Source organism: Pygoscelis adeliae, unplaced genomic scaffold (genome assembly GCF_000699105.1).
Source record: "Pygoscelis adeliae isolate BGI_AS28 unplaced genomic scaffold, ASM69910v1 Scaffold94, whole genome shotgun sequence".
Taxonomy (NCBI): domain Eukaryota; kingdom Metazoa; phylum Chordata; class Aves; order Sphenisciformes; family Spheniscidae; genus Pygoscelis; species Pygoscelis adeliae.
In genome coordinates this window covers 2,013,090-2,035,631 of record NW_008824547.1, presented here as the reverse complement: position 1 = coordinate 2,035,631, position 22,542 = coordinate 2,013,090, and the positions used below count along the sequence as shown (strand labels likewise).

The 22,542-nt window shown below is 44.3% G+C and overlaps 1 protein-coding gene across 1 annotated transcript in view; it reads left to right on the top strand.

Annotated features, from left to right (window-relative positions):
- Nucleotides 1–2: 2 nt before the first annotated feature.
- Nucleotides 3–22,542, top strand: part of CACNA2D2 (calcium channel, voltage-dependent, alpha 2/delta subunit 2) — a 207,819-nt gene continuing 185,279 nt past the window's right edge. Inside the window, exon 1 of the mRNA XM_009321864.1 lies at nucleotides 3–83. Coding sequence (XP_009320139.1) covers nucleotides 3–83 — 81 coding nt within the window. The remainder of the gene's footprint in view (nucleotides 84–22,542) is intronic.

Sequence of the window (22,542 nt, the reverse complement as noted above, 5' to 3'; positions counted from 1 at the left end):
GTATGCAGTACTGGGCCAGGAGGCTGGAGCAGGAGATTGATGGAGTGATGAGGATATTTGGTGGAGTCCAGCAGCTCAGAGGGGTAAGCTGTCTGTCTTTTACCTGTGCTGCCTTCTTCGTGGCAATGAATGTTCTCATCTGCAGAAATCACCTGTGTGAACACTTGCAATAAGTCACCCTCTTGGCTCATTCCATGTGCAGGGTCATGGCTGGCTGTGCTTCTGGTTGCTGGTCAGTTTGATGTATTTATCGAGTGTGTGGGAGTGAGTGTGTTTTGTATCTGTCTGTCTCTCGGGCTGCGTGTCACTGCTATCTGAGCATGTACCTGTGGGGTTTTTTTCTATATGACACACTAAACGCATCTTAAATCCAACTAACCTTTCCTCCAGGGACTGAAGGTAGTTTAATTTGTGTTTTAATTTTAAACTTCTGTTGACAAAGCAGGAAATGTTCAAAGGATAATTCGACTAGCTGTTGGAAGCTCTGTGTTTTTAAATACACATTGCAGGTAGAACTGTAATTCTTGTTTGGCTTCTGTTTCCAAGTGCACAAAACAAAACCCTGTTACTGATGCTGGCATCTGCCTCCTGCTCCCTGACTTAGCACCATGGCCCGGGTATGGCAGGCTATGGAAGCCGGACCTCCTCTTTTCCTGGCAGCAGTGCTCTGGGTTGGGTTAGGGCAGTTACAGAACGGCTTCGTCATGGTTTATTAGATTTGTGGATCAAAGGGTCTTTAAGACCCTCCCTGTTTCCTCTTCCCAGTAAGACCCAGTTTCCCTTTCCCAACACTGTTGTGCTGACTAGCTGTTTTGAAATTGAATAACTTGAAGTCAGGGTTATGGTGTTAATCTAAAGAAAATAGGCTTCTCTAGCATGATAAATATGTCGCCCCAGAAAAAAAGCATGGGGTATTTGTGTTTTCTCATGGCAGTGGCGTGTTCTTCTCAGATGCCGAAGATTTATGAGCCTCTTACTGTCTGTCTTACACTAGTACCTCTACTGGCTTCAACAGAACCATTCATGTTTTATACTGTCGGTTGTAACCCATTGTCTAAACATGGAAGTTGCACTATTTTCTTTTAAATGCATTTTAAAATGAGTTTAACTGAAGGCTTGCAAAACTCTTCGTAGTTCATCCATTCGTTCATGTTCATATTTGAGCTCTAGAATAGTGTATCTGGGCTTTGCTTGCATTCATTTCAACTGGATTGATATAAACTTCATGTGCAGCATGAAAAGCATATACACCGCTTTGGTTTTAACAAATATTTTTGATTGTATCCATGCATTTGTGCAATGCAGTTTTGCATGTTGGCAGGGTCTTAGAATCAGAGCTGGGGATGCAAGTTTTCCAGGCAATACATAGATGCAACAGCCAGCATACTCTTTAGCAGAGCACATTTGAAGGAAAAAAAAGACTGCCACTACATTTTGTACATGTCCTCTCTTACAATTTGTTCTTATTAGCTTTAATTTTGCTCCTTTGCATGTTAAATAGGTATATCGTGTAATTTTTTTAATGCCATAATTAAATAGAAATTACACCTCCAATTTGCCAACACTTGACTCCTATTGGCCAGTCAGTCAATTACAGGTAAGAGAGCTTCCCACTTTTTCTGTTTAATTCTTCTGATAGAACATAGTGCACCACTTTAATGGATTCATACCAGATAAGCTGACTACAGAGGGATTGAAGGGGTTTTTTGAAATCTGTTTTGGAACCTTCTTGTGAAGGGAGGGAGCTGTGCGTGATTGTATCTGATGAATGCATAAACCACCTGCAGCCAAGAAATGAGCTACTGCAAATTCCAACACGCAGCTGTTAAAACACCAGAAAGAACTGGTAGAGGCTGTCTGTGGATCTCCAGGTGGAAACTTGGGATGTGGAGTTCAGGTTTGATTCATAAATGCAATATCAGGTGAATGACACTTAATGACCACATCACTTGCTAGTGCAAACTAGCATAGCTTCACTGATGTGAAATAGCACAGGGTGCTTCATCCTGAAGAACTCAGAGCTGTACTCGCAGGGGTTCCTCTTACCCGCCAGTTGCATACAGGTTCATCTGGGTTGCAGTATGGGAGCTGTTTAATGTCATAAAGTGGTACTGTAGCCCTGAGACTACAGTAACTCTGAGACATGGATAAAAAAATAATTAAAAAATCCACATTCTGCTGCACCCACACTTGAAATTTAGAGGGTGGCAACTAATTCTTAAGGTTGGGACTTGGTCCATGCTTCCCTTCTGAAGGGTGCTATCCGGGCACGACTTGGACTTTGTAGCTCACCTTGCTCCGTTGTCGTGCTGGCTTGCAACCAGGATGCAGGTGTTGGAGTCCAGCGCCAACCCACAGAGCTGTGGTGCACCCCGACACAGAGCGAGCAGGCTCAGGGGAGAAGGGAAGGACACTGCCTGAGGAGCAGTGGGAGCTGAAATGTCCATCTAGCTGGAAGTGAATCCCACCCACTGGGATTTCTCGGGAAGGTTTATTATTAAGCAAGAATTGGTCCATGTGGGGCAGGAAGGATAAAGAAAAATGGGGCAAGTAGAGCCTGTTTTTTGCCAAAACTTGCTGATGTTCTTTGGGGTTGCCATGTTAACCTGGGACATTCAAAGTGTCTGCAGAGGGGGACTTCTGGTACATAGTGCATAGGGAGTGGTATTAGAAGTAGGAGAAAAAGTGCTCCAGTGTCACCGAAGACAAAAGTTTTCCTTCTGAACTCGCTGGGGTCTGCCGTGCAGATGATGGGTCCCACTGCCAGCTCTCATGGGTCTATGAAGCCTGTGAGCACTGGGGGTGTGTGCCATGCCAGAAATGGATCTTCCCTTTCCAATTCAGGCCTGACTATCAAAGTGACAGACCAGTAAATAATAATAAAAATACCCTCCTCTGAGGTTTGTCAGGTTTACTTAGGAATATTTTTTTTCTTGGGTTGCTGTGAAAGGATGTGGACCTGTTCTTTGGTTATTGACTGACATCGTATAACTGTTGTGGCATATGAGGCATGAAATTTATTGTCAGAAATATGGTGTCCAGGAACATAACAGTGCTGAATATTTTATCTTGCTGGAGTGCTGCCCACCCAAGAATGATTTTTATTTTAACTCTTCAGTCATTTCCTAGAGTTGGGGTACTAAATGTCAAATGCCCCTACTTCCCTCCTCTCCTGCAGGGTGAACAGGCAGTCATCTCGTATGCTTCCCCCGGGGAGATTATCCAAGCTTACGCCATTCAGATGCTTCTTTGCTCAAATGGAGTGTTTTTCTGTAGCAATTACAGAAGAGGGTGAGAAGCTCTGAGATGCAAAGGGGTGTCGTGCCAGGGGCTTGCCTTTCAGCTGTGAGACACCACCTCATTTCTCTCCTGAAGTCCAGACCTTGAAAACACTGAAGTGCAGATCTCCCCGTCAGTCAGACTGGCTGTGGTCGGGCTACATGCATATCTGAATGCTGTGGGCTCGGGGCTGTAGGGAGGACGGTGGCCTTGCCGGGTTGATTCTCTGCCCAGTGAAGTCAGCGTTCAGCCCTCTGGCTGCTTGTGGTGCAGCACTGTGTTGGCTGGCCGGTTGCTCCCGGTGTGCCTCAAAACAAATCCCAGCACTCGGAGATTAGGGCGTGTTGCTTTGCCTCTCTGTCCTCGCCTCCCTTGTAGCTCACCAGAAATAACTGAGAGCACAAATCATTGTTAATTTAACTCTGACTGGCACAATGATACATGGAACCCTAAAATGCTAGCTGAATAGGTTGAAATTCTTTAAATAATTTTATTCTAGAATGAGGAATATTACACTAAAAATCCAACTCCCTGACTTCTATTCTTTTTCTGTTAGTGACTTTCTTTGTGGCTACAGTGGACTCTTCATCACTTTGCAGGACAATAAAATGTTTGGTTTTGACATTTCCTGCTACACTTGCACTAAATTTCTGTTTCTTCTAGTGTTTTGGCACAAGTAAGTTGTTGACTGTAGTCAAAAGTAGACAAATTTGTTGTGTTTCCAGCCTAGATGGTTTCTTCATGTTGCAAAACCTGCTCCAGGGTAGACTTTGTGGTTGAGAGAGATTTCCTGTGCTGGTGCAGCCCTGTTCCCAGCCTACCCGTGTCCTGATACGGCAGCAGAGCCGTGTGTGCCACTGGGTTTTGTGCCTCGCTGAGCAGCTCCCCTGGATGTTGTGTTAAACCTTCCTTGCTGGATAGCGAGGCTGAGGTTGCAAGTCTCCTCTGGCTTGTTACCTAAATTGTGTTTGATCCTATGTCTCCTGAGGTGAGCAGCTAGCTGGTCACACCATCTCCTCCTCCTCTAGTACCTTTTTATCTGTAGCTGCCTGTTAATGGGCTTGTTTCTTTGCTAAAAATTACTGAGGAAGCCGGAGCCTTCAGAATGAGATAGGGAAAAAACTAAGCAGTGTAAGTGCTGAGCCCCCTTTTCTGCGCTGTCTTCCTTTCTGCTCTTCTCTCTGGCTGTCCTTCCTGAGGACTGCTTCAGTAGCGGGGATGAGCACTCGCCCGGAGGCGTTGCACACTGGCGATGCAGCCTTTCCCTGTCCGGCAGACAGGCTTTAGCAGGGGTGGGGTGGGTGGCAGAGCCGGACCCGTACTGCACCCGCTCTTCTCTCAGTGGTTTGGATGAACAGAGCTTCAAGTCCGGCAAGCTGGTTTTGCACCCTCCTGCCCTTTCCTCCGGGCTATTGACGGAAGTCAAGAGGTAATGTCTGGATCTGCCTCACCGGCATGTGACTGGAAGATACGGATGCTGCTGGCCTTGGTGGTGAGGCAACACCCAGTCCATAAAGGACCAGATGGCCCCAAACCTGAGCCCAGGGTGGGGCATGGTGAGCAGCTTGCTGGCAGAGCTGGGCAGGCAGCGAGCTGCTGCATGAGCTGTGCTTGGTCCTCAGCACGTGTGACTGCATGGAAAGGAGGATGAGCCCAGGGAGCGGGTGCCCTTCGGGATGCAGCCTGCTGCCCACAAGGGCTTTGCTGAATGTGGCAGAGCAGACGTGGCTGGATTTGGTCCTTGTAATCAACATCTTATTTTACTTCAGTGGATTTTTCATTTCTCTATCTTTTATTCTTGCTTGTTATCTTGTGCTGTTTTCTCAGCTTTGTTTTGCCAGTTTGGCATCTCTGCCTGGCAGAAGTGCTGCTGTTCATTCATCTGGTCTTTTGTGAAAGGGAAGGACAAATCCTGCTGGCCAGGGCTTGAGGCAGAGTGACCAGGATCTGCGCAGGCGTCCCCACCTTTGTCTGCCTCGCAGCATCACCTGCAGCCTGCCTGTCCCTTCTGCTCAGCATTGCTTCTCTGATAACATCACCTTTTGTTTTCAAAGCGTGGCCATCCTTGAGTTGAGGCAGCCACAGGTGAGGACCTGTGGTTGAGTTGTGCACAAACAAGAACTTGGATTAAAAAAAGTATACTAGCAGAGTTTTTTGGCTTGGATCTGAAGAGCTGAAGTGACATCCACCTTGTATCCTTGTATATTGCTGCAGTCACTAGGACTCTCCTGTGATGGGGTCTCTGCAGTACTGTTTCACATGGCTGTGTGAGTGCATCCCTTACAGGACTGCTGGTACAGAGCTGGAGAGTTTCTTTAACGCCAGCACTAGGAGGTAAGACATGCTCTTATCAAAGGAGCTGCCAAGGTTTTCTGTTCAACTTTTTTGATCTTGGGTAACTACTGGCGTAATAGTAACACAGCCTAGATCTTCCAAGTAGCTGTGGTACTACATGATGTTTAATTTGCTCTTTTGTTTTCTCTGGGTATAGAAACAGTCACCTCGTCATTCAGGAGGGCTGGAGATTTTGGAAAGTGTTTATGGGATTTAAAATGAACGATGCTAGAGAATCAGAGCCCCCCTGCACAGTTCTCTGCAGGCAGTGTCTGAGGAGCATGTCTGCTTACAAAGGGCTTTTCCAGATGGACTGGGCATTTACAGAAGGACAGTGATGTGGTCCTTAGGCATGGCAGAGTTGGGAATAAGGTGCTAATCTTCTGATATTCAATCCAGTACCATAATCCACAGTTTGGACTTCAAAACACCATAACAGAGTGCATCTGGCCTTTTCCTTCTGAGGAGTCAGCCCCAGCCTCTGGAGTGGGAGATGAGTAATGCCCAGTGACTGCACTGCGCTCGACAGAGTTCAGAGAAGGAGTTTGAGCCCAAAGCTTGGGCAACACACACAGCCAGCTGCTTGTGCTACAGCAGTGCTGAATGCTTGCCTTCTTCCAAATGCCGCAAGGGAGAAAGGACTTAATTGAGTTTTCCGACAGCTAGTGCCCATCTGGGGGCTGACCAAGAGTATAGTCTGTGTATCCCAGTGAGATGATGGTTCCATGCAGTTGGTTCCAAGAGCTCCATGCTCTTGATTCCCAAGCTCATGCATTATCTGTCTAATCCTTGCTGTTCCTCTCCCCCTTTTCCCTCCCCCTCTCCTACCAGTGTGCACACAGCCTGCTTCCGCACACCATTGCTGTGCCCTCCCCTGCTCCTCATGTTTGATAAGAGGAAGTGTGCGATGCCAGATAAACACATTCCTGTTCCAAACTGCTTGGGTTTATTTTAATCTGCCTGGGCCGTTCAGCAGCCTCAGCACTCTGTTCAGCACTGAGTGCAAAGCCAACAATGTATTATCAAGGAGGAGCATTTAAATGTCCTTAACCTTACAGCAGCTCGGTTGGAGAAGGGAGATCCTCTGTCACCCTTTGCATGGGCCAGCGTCTGCCATCGTTAGCCCCCTTACACCCATCGTCTTACTTCTCACTCTTTCTCTCTACTAGAACCATATTGTATCTGTACTGGGAGATGTCAGGGAAACATATGCTCCAGCTTTTAGTACATTTGCATAATTAGAGTAATGTGTATGAATAATTTATAGCTGTATGTGGCTGCTCAGTGTGTGACGTTAGCACCCCTCGCTAAATTCTTTCCAGTGGGTGGTGCAGATCCTGCACCAGAGCCATTGTGCTGATGCAGTGTGCAGCCTGTTGGCAGATGCAGGAGCCCTGCTTTGAGAGATTGGGGTGTGCATATATGTGTGTGTATATATATATATTTAATGGAGAAAGATGGGCTCTTACAGTTGTAGGGGAAGAGCAGGCTAGAAGTCTGAGAGGCTAAAATGCCTTAGACTCTTAGGCTCAAAACTTGCTCTATTTATGCAGAAGCTGTGAATTAAAATGTTCTGCAACATTTGAAAGCTGAGGCAGGGATTCTTCCAGCAGGACTCAGGTGTGACTAGTTTGTTAGTTTGTGTGCCAGATTCATGGGTTTTTTTAAATGACTTTTTCAGATCATAAAACTTAGTAGCTTGCAGGGGTGGGGGGTGCGGAATAAATTTGCCTGCACTGTATCGCAGAGCCTGATCTCAATCAGTTGGTCAATAAATATTAGCAAAGGGTTGCCTGGGCACTATCTCACTATTTACCAGCTCTTTAGTGTGCGAGTTCTCATGCTGGAAAGCCCAGAGTCCCAGGTAGGTTTTTTAAGGGAGTGATCTGAGTGGTTGAATTCTGGTATTTATGTTCCAGTTAATTTTAGCTTAAACTATATTTGGTCTTTTCCAAATGTTTGAGAGCCTTGGCTGGAAAGCACTATGTAAACTGGAATGAAGTGCAGACATGCACACTTACTAGCTCATTAGTATTATCCACTGGGAAACTGAGGCAGGTGGTTAAGCTGAGCAAGTCTGTATAACGAACGCGTGGTGCAGTCTGGACTGTTCTCCATCATGTGTACAGCCAGCGGGTCCTTAGAGGGGTATGTGTTTAGAAGGGTAACAGGCATAGTAATAGTCCTTAAAGCCCTTGCTTTGAACCTTTTCACTTTACAGAATTACTTTGTAAAGATAACACACTTGCAGCTAGTTGGTGAGTTAGCAAAATCAGAGGGGATTGCTGTTGAGTTTTATGGAGTAATTTCTGATTTATATTGCTGTCGGTGACAAGTTAAATGAGCCCAGCACTCATTGAACAGACTGATGTTCAGGTGCTTGCACCTCCTGAGTGCACTGCTCTGCACTTCATGTCCAAAAACGTAGCTGATGTAGCAAACCAGTCAACAACCACGTCTGTAAGATCCTCATGAATATTCAGTGAAACTCTTAGAATTGATGGTGTTGCCATTACACAGCCATATGAACCCATGGGAACGATGAGACCTTGGTTGATGTTTCTGGAAACCTCTCTCAGTCAGGTTGTCCTGCCCCTGCCTGAAGGAGCCTGTGTGGTCCCCATGTCCATTCCTGGCTAAATCGTTACCTTCAGACTGCATTTAAAAACAAAGCAACCCAACCCTGCCAAAATGCAGGATGAATAATTAGGTGGAGATCATTAAAGTTTGCCTCCTTAAAAACACACATAGATTATTCTTTAATGGGAAGTTAATTGTCTTATTATTCTCTCCAGATGGTTCTTTTCTTTTACATTCACAGGGGAATTGATATAGCCTGGGATTCAGTCTCCTATGAGCAGGCCTGATAACCAAAACTGCAACTCTATCGCTGATCAAGATACAAAACAACAGGAAATATGTATGCGTATTCCACCATCGTTTCAGATTTTAAATATTATTTATAGGCTGTAAGTGCCCCCTCAACTTGAAATGCCGCAGGCTGCGGAGTACGCATTTCTCTGCCTGGTAGGTTTGTCAAGCAAACGCTTGCTACGGGACACTACCAAATCCTGGTTTTCGTGCGGCTGATCAATCGCTTCCAAATACCGGACTGTGGAGGAGCCTGCAACTGTGAGCGCTGAAACACGCAGTTGTACTAAAAGGTTTAAAGAAGGAAGCTGTCATTCAATACTCCGAGTTATTGTATGGAAGAAGCGATAAGATGTGTCATGTCTCCTTTGTTCTGTACGTAGAAATGCAGGAAGGCTTGGGAGGGTGGGGAGAACACAGAGGAGGTGACTTGTCCAGGGCACAGTTGTGGTTTTTATGTCCTGGTGTGGCTTCAACCTGGTAGATTGCAGCTGCGACGCGACGTGCCTGTTAAGTGAGCATATTTATCGTTTCTCATTACAACAGATCACCTTTGGCATCCGATGTGAATAACTTGAGTGGGCCCCTTATTTCAAACACCCAGCCATGCTGACCTGTTGGTCTTCAATGATTCTGCTGGTTTTATAGGTACTTATTTCCTTTTAGTTATTTAGAGTTAAAATATTGTTGTAAGGGAGGGAGAGTGAGTGGAGTCTGATATTAGATCAGCCTTATCTTCCTCGTTGAAGTCCAGGTGATGTGCTTATATCGGACAGCTTTGCTCAAAGACTGGGGAACTGTGCTATGATTAAAGCTGTGCTTTGCTGTTGCTTTATGGAAAGAGACGGCTCTGCTTTCGGGAGGAACTGCCTCTTGGGAGACTCCAGGTTTTGGTAACCTTCAGGGTTCTATAGCTTTCCAACACTTGTATCCTTTGCAGCTAACTTTGACGATGCTGCATACAGGGAGCTAGAAAAAAACCCACACTCTTTTGTGTCTTAGGTATAAGCCAGGCCCTCTCATAGTTTGAGAGGTCGTATCCAAAGCAGAGGGAATGAAGGGAGAAAGGAAGATGAACAGGCTAAGGAGGAAGTGTAGCAGGAAGGTGATGCTAATGGTTATGGATTCTCCTCTCCCTTCTGTTGCTCTCGGGCTGATCAGTGCCAACTGATGTAAGTGGAGCATCTCCTCTTTGTTTTGATATATTTTGGAGGATTTTTGTTTCATTTTGAGGAGTTTCTATTTGTATCTGGTTCTTGTGATTCAGTTATTCACTGGGCTTCAGATTTTATCGACTTTTTTCCTTTTTCTAACTGACCTTTCACACCTCTAAGTGTCCAAGACAGATTTAGTATGTGTTTGTTCAGCACCTACCATAACCAATAGCGTCATGCTTTTTGGACACTGACCATAGTATAAATATTAAATAGTAAGTAAGAGCACTGAGAAAAATCCTGTCTGAATGAAACATGGGATTTGCCTGTGCAAAGAGATGCTGTGGATGAGAGGCACGGCTATTTCTATCAGGGCAGTTTCCTAAATGTCTGGGTGATGTGTCTTGGACTGGTGGCAGGATCTAGATATTTGTAGGTGTCAGAGGAGGCATTCTAGGGATTATTTAAGCAGTAGCATTAGTTATCATCTGTTGGATGCCCAAGTAGCCTTGCTTGTAGCTAGGAGGCAGGGAGCAGATATTCAGTTCCCTGCTGTGACTGTAAGGCCAGGTAAACAGAGAAAGAGGAGACAGCAGGGGGTTTATGTGACTTGAGGAGCAAAGAAGATTCTAATGGTAAATGTTGGATTACTTTTAAAAACAAGTAGGTCATTGAAGATACCATGGTTGGTGAACAGAAAAAGAAAGGCGGATTTATTCCTTGTTCTTCTAAAGATTTGTTACACTGTAAAGCTCACTTCACTGCTCAGCATGCCGTCATTTTTAATTTTGGAAGTTCTTTGTTTCTGTTTTTGTCAGTGGTCCAGCAAGGATGACACTGGACCTGAGATTAGGGACCTGGGATCTTGAAAGGAGCCTTGGTTCCCGGTTCCCCTGGGCATTGTGAGTACATTGGGCCTCACTGTAGTGCTTGTGGGGAACATCGGCTGTTGTTTCTGTTTCCTGCTGTAACAGGGATTTGCCTGTGACCCTACGGTGCTCAAGACAAAATGTTTAAAATTCAAACTGTCTTTTGTCTTCTGCCCCCTTTGCAGAGTGCTAGCATGCAAGAAAAACATTCTTCTCCATCCCTGCCTTTTGTAGAAGGGAAAAGATGGCTACTTTACATCCAGTGATAATTATTTGACATGAGGTATCTATATAGGGAGTATTCATAGCATCTATACAGTGTATGCCTGATTCTGAGTATAAATGATAGCTCCAATGTATTCTTAAACTCTCAGTGTCTTGGTGTTCATTGAAAAAGAAATCCTAACATGATAATACCGTGCTTACATCTAGTGCATTTCATGGCTAATTATTAAAATTACTTGCAAATAAGTTTGCTCTCACGTTTCAGTACAGAAGAGAAAGAAAACATTACAGTCTGTCCGCTGTAAGTAGGTAAACTGAGGCTGAGGCGAGGGAAATCCTTACTCTGCACGGTGAGGCTGATGGAGGGCTGGGGTGGGAACCTGTGAATCCTGACTCCAAGGCTTATCTTCCAAACATCTTCCTTAATAACAGCTGTTCAGTTTGTCACTTCTGGCTCATTACTACATCTGTTAGCACTGGGCAATGGATCCTAGGAAATACAAGTGAGAGAGACAAACTTTCAGCTTTGAATTCTCCCTTAGGAAACTTATTTCTGGCATGTTTCACAAGTGGCAGCTTCTTGTTTATATTCATAGGGGTTATAACGTGGTATTTTCTCCTTGGCTCTGCCCTCGGCTCCCTCCCATGACCAGGTGGTACGCCTTCGTTCTTGCCTTGCCTGTGCTGTTGGTGAGTGTGAGTTTGGAGGGGTGTGCTCCTGATGCAGAGCCCGAGCAGCAGTTGCTTGCTAGCTTTCCCTCCTCCTTAGATGCGTGCTAGCTCTCGAACGACATTCTGAGGTGCCTGAAGCATTCTGTGGAAGAAAATTAATTGGTTTTGACAAACCACAGCAGTCCCTTGGGTGCCTGGGAGTGCAACATTTATTGAAACCAGCCAGGAGATCAAAACGCTCTGGTGTTCATTCACCTCCAGTGCAGCTGTATCAAAAAAAAAAACAACCAGATCAAAACGCTCTGGTGTTTTCATTCACCTCCAGTGGCTGTGTATCAAAAAAAAAACCAACCAAAAAACCCAAAATCCTTAACCTTCCTCTGGATTTTTCACTCTGACATTTGGATTGTCCACTACCTTTCTAATAAAACCTCCTTTCTCTTTTAAAAGCGAGTTTAGTGGTCATGAAAGATGCCCGAATGACAGCCCGGGGAGTAGATGGTCTCTGTTTACCCACAGAGCAAATGCAGCATCAGGGCAAACGTACTTGCCATTGTACTTCCACCTTGACCTGCAGCAACCCAAAAGAGGGTAGGGAATTGCAGTTTTTTGGCACTTCTAGAATTTGCCTCTCTGCTTACACAACTCAATAAGGAATCAGGCTTTTCCTGCTATTGCAAAACAGTATTAAAGAAGGATTTTTTATCACAGCTGTAGATATAACAACTTCAATGCAAACCTCAAACTGAAAGCACTCTGCTAGCAGAAACCATCTCCTAGCCTCACTCTTCCAGGAGTCTGGCCTGTCTTCCTAACATATTGGTTACAATATGATTCATTTCTAAAACATATGCTGATATCCCGTGCAAGTTACAACCATTCCTGTTGGCAGAAGAAGATACCTATATATGTGGAAGGTGTGCTACGGTGGGTAGCCCCTGCTGCGACTGCGCCTACGGCGATGTGAATGCCCTTCAGTTGGACACTGCCTTGAGGTCGCTGGTCTGCTCTGGGCAGACGTGCTGATGGGAGTCATTAAGTTACCGTCAACTTTGAATTAGCGTTGGTTCACCTTTTTAAAAATAACCAGCACTGTTCTTCATACAACTCTGAAGGCAAGGCTGGGAAATGAGGGTAGCAGTTTTTAAACAAAAGCTAGTTACTGCCCAGGCGCAGTCACAAAATAGGGTTGATTTTAGTTTTACATGGGGTGTCCACCTGTCAGCCTGTAAAGTGGCATGTGACTTCTGGACCAGGCCCCGCTTGATAGGACTGTGGAATCTTTTTACAGGTCTTTTGCTGCCTGTGGGCATCCCCAGGAATGGTGTTAGCAGGGGGAAACCATATGCTTTTAGCTTGTAGTATTAGGGTTATCATGGGTCCTAGCCTCATGGACTGGAAAGAGTACTGGAGCCACTGGAAAGGATTGGGGAAAGGATTCACAGACAAATGATGTAATGGAGTTATTCAGCCCCTCCAGGGGCCTTATTGCAGCAGATTTTGGGGGGTTTAGCAGGGTTTTTTCTGTTGTCTGTCACCACAAGATTTATATGGGTATGGTAGGGATCAGGACTCTGAATTCAGTAAACAAGTATCTGGGGGAAGCTGTGTGTTAGGCGGAAGGTCCTTGTGCGTGTTCTCAGCAACTGCAAGTGCCAAATGGAGGTGGGACACCAGGCTAAGAAACCAGCCTTGCCCCAAGACTGTCAGTGTGGTTAGAAACCCTGCAGGTGGATTGAAGCTCCTGCTAACTGCTGGGGTGACAGAGGTGGGGAAGCGATGAGGACAGAGGAAGCATTTGCTTCTAAAGTCTTACCGTGAATTGACTCTTTACAGTTACTGCTTGCAGAGGCAGAGCCGGGGTGCGTGGTGTCTGCAAAAGGGACAGATGGGGAGACCAGCCTTAGTAGGTCCTTGAGACAGAGCAGGTAATGTGACTGCGGCAGTGAGTGGAGGAGTGTGAATGGCTGCTCGCTCTGCGTCATGGTGAGATGGTGAGAACTCCTTAAGCAATTAATTAGCACAGCTGAGAAGCCTGAGCTCAGTGCTAAAGGTGATCTGCAGTTGTACCAACAGATATGCACACAAGCTTTATTTTTCTGGCTTGGGACCTAGCTGGGAGCCTGTCTTGGTGGTTGTTCATAATTAGCTTTCAGAAGCATTGCAGTATCTTGTAGAATAGCTTGTAGAAGCATTGCCTTAAAAGTCCAGTAATGTGGGAGGCCAGAGAGGGGGTCATCAGCAATCCTAAATGCAGCTTTGGCAGGTCTGGGTACTGTAGGAGAAACACTCACGTATGTGGTCCATGACAGAGTGGTCCTTCCACACCGTAGGACTGCACCATCCCACCTGTCTGATGTGAGGTCACGTGGAGGGCGATAAATGGGCACCAGCACTCGGGAGGAGGGTCAGAGTGTGGGTGTTCATACAGACAGGGGTAGCCGAAGGTTTGCACTAGAAGCGACTGTGACCTGAGTGCTGGCAGAGTTGATGCACGGCGTGGCAGCAGTGCTCTCTGTAATTACTGCATGGGCTGCTGCTTTACCTTTTTCCTCTTCTAATGATTCTGCTTTCTGGAATAACAATATCTACTTTGGATATCAATTTCTATAGGAAACTGGCTCTAGCTAAAATTGTAAATTAACTGCTTTGAAGCTTATGTCCCAGATGTCAGTAGTGATAGATACCGTTGAGTGGTTTCTAGCTAGAAAAGACTTTGAGCAGTGTCATTTTTCATGGGAAAACTTCCCGTGCGCTTCTCCAAGAGGCTTTTCTGGGCAACTAAGTGACACGCTGTATGCAGAGATAACGTGAATTCAGAGAGCTTTTGCATTTCATCTTCTATGACGTGTCATACAAGGAAAGTGGTCACCATGGGTTTGGCCCTTGGTCTCGTTTACTTCTACAGGAGCAGGGTTTGCCACCCCAGCTATCGCCCATAACCAACAGGACTCCTGCAGTGTTTGTTGTATGAGCAGTGATACACCGTGAAGCTGGGATGTGGGAGGATCTGTGGCAGAGGGAGTCCCATCCTAAGGACAAGGGAGCCCACTGAATGGCAGAGTAGGGTACTTAGCCTTGCCAGGACACCAAGGCCCTTCAGCTCCTGAGCCGGTGGGGTGTCTGGTAACAGAGAGACAACGCTCTGGACAAGGTTTAAGTGTCACGGGAGTGAAGATCCTTTGATGCAACTGAATGCCACCTTCTTTTCCTCTCTTACTTAACAGACTAACACAGTTCTTCTTACAAGGAGCATCTGACTGTGTAGGCAAAACCAAAGTGTGCTGCTACTCACATCTAGGGCAACAGGACAAAGAAGTCTGGGGGAAAGCTCAGCAAAAATCATCATTCTAGATGCATGCAGGGTCTCTCGTGGCTCTTGGCAAAGGAAGGGTACAGCACAGATTGTGAGTTAGGGGGCTTTTGCAGAGTGCCCTGCAGAGAAAGGAGAACATCTTCTCGTAGCACTGGTAGCTTCAGTCAGCTTGGGAACTGAGGTGTGTGCTGTCCTGGCCCCTTCGTGGCTCCATGCACCATGCCATCTGCCTTGGTGCCTCCAGGGGTCAAGCCCTCTTCTGTTCAGAATTTTCCTTGCTCGACTCCTCTGTGCCAGCAGTCCTGAGGTTCCTGCTGCTTTGCATTACAGCTGCGTGTCAAGAAATCCCAGCTCCTGGGGTCGAGTGCTAAGCATTTGCTTCTTTATCAGATATTTACTTAGGAGGATTTCATTATATTGAGTCTACTAGCTTTGAATAAATTCACATGCAGTAAATTTATTCTTGTTCTTTTTGAAGGGACTTCTATGCTAGAGAAAACTTTGAAGACGACCGTTTATACCAAAAGCAATTACTTTCCCGGTAATTTTGTATATATTTTACTACAGATACTGTATTTCTATTTGACTGTGAGCTTTCTCCTGAGTGCCACTGCTGTGCTGGAAGTGGTGAAAGTTAGATGCTTGAATTTGTGGTGCCCTGACATTTTCAGTTAACACTGAATGTATTTGTCTAGGCACTTATTTGAACAAGCTCCACCTGTCTGAATAAAGCTACAGGTTGATTTTATCAGAGTCCACTTGCAGGTGCTTCATGTGAAGTGTGGGGGGGTTGGTTTTGTTTTCTTGGGGTTTGTTGGTTGGTTGGTTTTTTGGCAAGACCAGTGTGTCAGTTTTTGCTTCTTGGATTTCTTCAGCCAGATGGTAGAGATGGTCTTATGTGACACTGCAGAGGGCACCTCCAGAGCCTTGTCACTCAGTTCACGAGCATCCAGGAACCATAGTCTGCAACATGGATAAGCTGAAGTATTGGCAAAAGCACCTTACCATATGATTTGGAATAACAAATCAACCTGTAAAAATCCATCTGCAAATAACTTTCAGATGTGTGGTAGGGGTAAAGCTGAATTCTTCACTTCAGCAGCTGGTTTGCTCTGGCAATATGCTGTAATGCCATATATGCAGGAATCTTTCTGGTGCCTCAGTTGCAGCCCTCTGTGCCCAGGATGTCCTGCGGTCACTTGACCACATGCAGAACAAAGCAGGAGGAAAAGTAAGAATTTAGGCAGTTTGGTCTGGTAATCCAAGTCTCTCTCCACTGGTTTATTTTGCGCACTGTGCTTCAAAGGAAAAAAACATCGGGCAAGTCGTTCAGCACCTCTGCGTTGAACAGAATAAAAATTCTCTGTGGTCCCTGTGATTAAAAAGCAATGCTTTGGGGCTGGAGATTTGATTTACTGAAATTACTGGTTGCATAGATATTGATGACGATAATAGCTGTCCATCCTCCATTTAAATGTGCTCTTAGTGTTTCCAGAGTGCAAGCATGTGGATGAATCCTTTTGAAAATGGACAAGGGGAAATTGGGAGGACGTGCACAAGAGAAGCACGTTGTACTAAAATACAGAAGGGTAGAATATAATTTTTTTTCAATGTGAGTTTCTCATTAACAAGATTTGTTACATTTAGAAGTGGCTCATTGACTGGTTTAAAAAAGGAGAAACAAAACAAAAACCTCGAAGAAGTGTAGGTCCCTGTTAACTTGCAAATTTTATATTCCATGCTGGATTATTGTTTTTTTGGGAACGAATGACATGCAGTTATAGTGCACATGTCTACATATTTCATCAGAAGGCAAAAATTGTTTTCTAAAGGGAAACTATTATAGAGAAAAAAATCAATTAATAATAAACTATTGCTGTTGTAGTGTATAACACTTGTGCTCAAGCCCAAATCTGAAATGAACAAAAAACTTGTCATCTGAACAGCCCTCAACATCACAGTCTAAACTTTGTGGGTAGCTTTAACCCTTGCAATAGACTGAAGAGAAAAATCACATAGTGACTTTCCTATTATTGCCATAATGAGGTAGACAGAACCATTTATCTGAGCATTTCTATGGTGTGGGAATGTCATAGAGCTTTCTGGGCTGTTTGTTATCCAAGTAAGCCACTTGCATCTGGAGGAATCGCACATCCCACTTGATTTTTGACCTTTTTTCCTCGCATGGCATTTGGTTTAGGATTTCATGACAAATAGAAAATTTATTTCTGGATTAGTAGGTCTGTGAAACTTCAGTTAGTCCAGATAGGGCACAAACTTGAGCTGATTTGCTGGCAGAAGGAAGGAGGGACATTTGTGATTCAGGTAGAAAGTAGTTGGTCAGGACATCTGTGGCTGGGTCCTGTCTCTGTCTTGAGCCTATTCTGTGAGCCTGGGTAGGTCCTTGATCTTGGTGCAGAAATATATTGATGGACTTCCCTCCCGCGCTGAGGATTTCCAAATTCACATTCGATGAATGTTAGTAACACCCACCACAGAAAAATCTAGGGACAAATTGCACACTGGTTATTTTTCAGAGGAAACAAAAAGAAAAATAAGCACACTGTGAGTGTTTTGTAATTCATGTTTTGAAGTTGACACTCAATAGGTAGAAATTGGCCTGAACGAAGAGTAAAGAAAAACTTTGGGCACAACAGGGCTTTGCACTACTTTTGCTAGTATTCATAGAAAAGTACATTTTGGCAGATTTCTAGTTTCAGCTTCTTCATGTGCTATTATAACCCTCTTCATAGAGATCCAGCAAACCTTGGAAAAACCACACGTGAACTTGCTTAAGTCTTTTTTTCCCCCCCAGAGCTTCTAAATGGGGGTTTAAGGCTCAAGCTGCTTCTAGTTGTTGTGGTCTGCCTCAGTTTTAGTTATTTCTCTCATGAAAGACTGAGCAGAAGTCAAATCAGTGCTGTAATAAAAGGTGTCCCTATTTCATAAGGACTTTAAGAACAGCTGTTGAGGACAAACATTAGCCTGAGAAGGTCTCCAGGGTTTGGCTTTGATGGAGGTAATCTTTCTTGTACTACCATTCCTAATGTGGATCGCTGTTAGCTGTATGTAATAATTTCTCTGCATTTGTCCTGGTACATCTCTAGTGCTGCTTGTATGTGCTGTAGAACATTTCCTGTATTTCTTTCCATCTATTTTGCCATGGTCTTATAATACGTATGTTGCAGATCTCTTCTCTTCTAAACGTGTAGTGTTCCTCCTAGTTTCTCCCTTACCCCGTATAGCAGGTTTTTGTTTGTCTTCTCCCTCAGATGTCCTTCTCTGAGCATTGCACCTGTGAGCTGAAGGTACTTCAAATTGCAGTTCCTGCTCATGGTATTTGCAGCGTTGGGAGCAGAAGGGAGAGGAGCGGTACAGCAATGGTTGCCTCATACCCTCTGATTCTCACTGGTGGCTCCTGTTCAGATATGTCTGTTGTCTAACAGATACTTAGGAGTTCAACTACGGTAGCTACAGTCTCAAGCTTGTTGCGTTTGGTCCTGGTGTATCTCCCCAGCGAATCCTTCCTCTTTGCTATTCATTTCTCCTGTCCTGACGCTAGCTGTTATCAAGTGGCATCTTGATGCTTTGAGATGTCTGGAGGCGTTTTAGGAATCTTGTTACTCCTACTTCTCTTTCTTTGCATCTCTTTTGCTATATAGATGATACCATAATAGAGTAACACCTCATGGAGGAGACTGCTGGATTTTGTTTTGACTGTTACCGCTTGATCACATTTGTCATTGCTTTTTCCTGCTTATTTTTCCCATGCTTTGGATTTACCTAAAGATGTTCTGGTCAAATATTGAGGCACCCTAAACTATGGCAGAACAAGTCTTCTCTAAGAATATTAGAACTCTTGTTCAAACCTTCCTCTACCTCTGCCACCCCAAAACCCATCTTCACCCCTATGCCACCCCACCCATTATACATGCAACTCCAATGTTTCTGGTGGCAGATAATTTCTTTTACTTGTCATCTAGGGCTCTTCTGCCTGTCTGGCCATTTGTCTAGAAAATCTAGATAGCTTTTAGACCCGTCAGAGGAATTCCACGGCACGGTGTTAACTGAGAGGTGGGGGACTCTCTTCATCTCTGACCTTTCGTTTGCTCCAGCTCAACAGAAGGCTGTAGTATTTGGGATGGGTCTGTGTCATGTCCATGGTGTGCCGGGGAATCATTCTTGCATCTGTTCTGCCACCTCTTCTGAAGAGCAGCTCACAGCTGTAATTTCTGCAGCCAGAGGGACTCGGCAAGTGGTGGATCAACAGGATTGTCCAAACCATCCCAGGGAGGGCCCTGGGTGTCAGCCAGAGGTGGACCTCTGCTGCCTTCCTGGGAGACCTGGGGCTGCGTCACCCATCTGTCGTCCCCGAGGAAGGGAAGAGATCCAGCTGACCAAACTCAATTACTTTGTCAATGAGGATAAATAAGGATCATAATCCAATTGTTATGGCAATTGCAATGCAGCAAACTCGAGGCACCCTTCCAAGGCTTCTATATTTATTCCTCACTTTTTTAAAGCAAAAGGAGGCAGACCAGCTTTTCCCTGTGTCCTGAACAAAGTACACTGCCAGCTCAGACAAACCTGTGATGGTTGATAGATGTCAGTAGGACCATCTCTCTTACTGTGTCTTACGGGTGCGCTCTGCGTCTAGCACCAGGGACTGAAGGCTGGTGGTGACTTATAAAAATACATACATAATAAATAAATAAATAATAAAAACCTTCCTGGCACTATAGTTCCTAGCTGTACGGCATTGACTTCACCCTTGCAGTACAAAGCTTTAGCCAACAGCTACAGATCCTGATCCCTTGTACCAAAACTATGGGAAATTAGAAATATTTCATTTAAAATCTAAGTTCATAGCCTTTTTAATGTGAAAATGTAGCATAGCATCGAAGTTTGTAGTACTTAGGACTATGGATGAAGGAATTTTCTGAAAGTCTATAAGCAAATCTGAACAAGGTTGATTATTAATTATCAGGTCCTTTCAGGAATTTGTCTTAGTTTTTTTCTATGTTCCAAATGATAATAACAAGATAACAAAGACAAATTTTCCATAGCTGTAACTGAAAGCTTGGCACAGGCTGTATTTGAGGCAACCAGGTCATACTTTGGTTAAATTATTAAAGATTGTTGTATCTAATTACTTGGCTACAACAAGTCAGCAGCATAGCACCTACAAAGTGGGGTCTAACGTTACGTTAGACCTCTTCTACGGGTAACTTGTGTGCAATGCATTTGTTCTAATGACTCATGGCCGATGCAGACGAGGTGTGTGCCATGACTACTTGTGCAGTGGAAGGCCGCCTATCCACAACCTTTAAAGGTAGAGCTGCTGCGCCCCGCTGCGTGCCGCTGCGGCGGTGGCCGGGGGCTTGAAGGGCTGAGTGGGGAGCTCTGAAAACGAAGGTGTCGAGTCTGGAGGGCTGCTCTCTCCCTGGTCTCCTCCTACATAGAGACCTGTGTTTCTGCACAGTCATAAAATCAATTACAAATTAAAGGCCAGATTCATGAGTTCACTTCAGCTGCTCTAGTGGTACAAACCAGCTGCAAATTCAGCTTTTATGCTGTTGTTACTTCCCCCAGCTTTTATGTGGTAGTAGCCTTGCCTTTAAAAGCATTTTTTTAAATGGCTTGAGATTGATGCTTAACTTCAAAGTGCTAACAAATATTGCATTGCAAATTCTTCCTTGGGCTACTTGATTACTTTTTTTTTTCTTTTAATAATTTTGAAAACAAAGGATATTCTTCAGGGAAATACTGTTCTAAGGTGAATGATGTTTCAGAGCGCACGTCAGTGCAGTCTGAACAGAGCATTGCAGTTCCAATGGTCAGTTCTAAACCCAGGATTTGCACAATTAAGAATGCTTCTTTTGATGTATAATTCTCTTAGGCTAAGGAGTTCTTGGATAAAAACAAAAGAAATCTCAATTCTGCCCTCTCACAAACTAGTACCATTTGTCTACTCTTGTTAGAATTCATTGAATCATGCGAAAGTTCAAAATTTTATTTTTTTAAATTAACTGTGGTTATTTCATTGTTATCTTCATACTGAAAGTTCCTACTCTCACTTCTTTTAATAGTATTAAGCAAAAACGTAACAATCGTGATTAATGTTTAAGAACCCAAGTTAAGTAACATATTTCAAAACATATTTAAAAAAAAAGTCTCACATTATGTAACTACCACACAATTTAATTTTTGGATGGTTTCATTGTGCATTTCAGGTTGCAGATATCGCTAGCTTTTCTTTCCAGTCTAGTGTTAAAACATCCAATTTCCTGATTTCATCACGCATGTTCTTGCACAGTTGCTTTTAAATATTTCATCCAAAATTACTGATATGCCTGCTCTGCTTTATAATGCTTTTTTGGGACTAATGACAACTCCTTAGGATTTGTAGGGGTTTTCTCATGTTTAAATTGGTAAGTACGCTTCCCACTTAGCTCTATCTTAGCATAGATTTATTGTAACTGAAAGCTGCTGGTGGGCAAAATCGCCCCTAGCTTTATAGCTTTTTTTAGCAGGTCCTTAAACAATTAACTTGAATTAACCAGCGTTGCCTGGTGTGTGTGCCTGTACGGGAGGTAGGTTCGTGTTTGTATAGCCCACACAGCGACATCGAGAAGACACAACCCTGCACAGACTAAGGCACTTTTTCTTGAATTTGAATGGTTTTTCTCTAGAAGCATCCTAGCCATGGTTTGCAGAAGTTTATGAATGACTGTCTCCATATGTCTGTGTAAGTCAGGTATAAAACCATCCAACAAGTTAAATCAGAAATCAGACGCAGAGAGAGAGGGGACAAAGGAGGAGAGATTATATAATCTTCTTTAGTGGAACAAGTGAAAATCTCTGTTTTCCCCAAATAAGCGATGTGCTCTGTCAGCACAACAATAAAGTGCACGTGTGCATATTCATCTCAACCTGTATAGCCATACATTTGTATAATTAATCAGGATTGGGGGAAAACACATTTGCATCTACGCAAATGGTCTTCAAAAAAAATGAAGCAAGGAGAGACTGTTCCAAGTAATAACAACAACTCTCCTTGCTCGGCGCAGCAGGTCGGCTGATGGCACTGTGAACTTCCACGGGGTCGATTACGGAAGGGGATTTGGCTATTAATAAGTTCAACAGCCTTTGTTCACCCGTGTGGCTGTGCCTGCCCAAGGCAGCGGTGTGTGGTTGTGGGGGGCAGGAGGTACACGCGTGCAGTCAGTGTGTTGTGTTGATGATGGCTCCTTTGCTCTCGGGAAGATGAACTTATTTTTAGACCAAACTGTTGGTGTGAGGCCAGAAGAAACCTTCCATCTTTTAGATTTATGGAGGTTGCCAGGCAGATCTTAAACACTTTCTCTAAGCTGCATTTATTTGTATTTTGGCTTCTTCTTGAAGGCCAGGTTCCCTGTATCTCCTTGGATAGGACCCTCGATACTGAAATGGGTCTGGAGTTTGTCAAGTAATCTAATTCATTCAACATTTGGAATTACTGTGCTAAAAAAAAGTAATTTATTTTCTAATTATTCCCTGTCTTGCACAACCGTGCATCGCTGAAGTGTCGCTATTTAAAATATTTATCTCTCTCCGCTGCGTGATCTGCTTGAAGGCCATGGAGGGGCGATGAAATAAAAGCACTTGTTCCCAACGTAGGCACATTACTTTGACTTGTCTTGGGCTGTTTTGACGTCTCCCTGTAAATACATTTATTTTTCATTAGGATGTTTCTGGGTTTGTGGCATCCAGGAAAGCCAAAGCCATTATGCTCTTCATCTGTTACAGGCAAAATGAAGATAAACAAGTGTAATGAACTCCT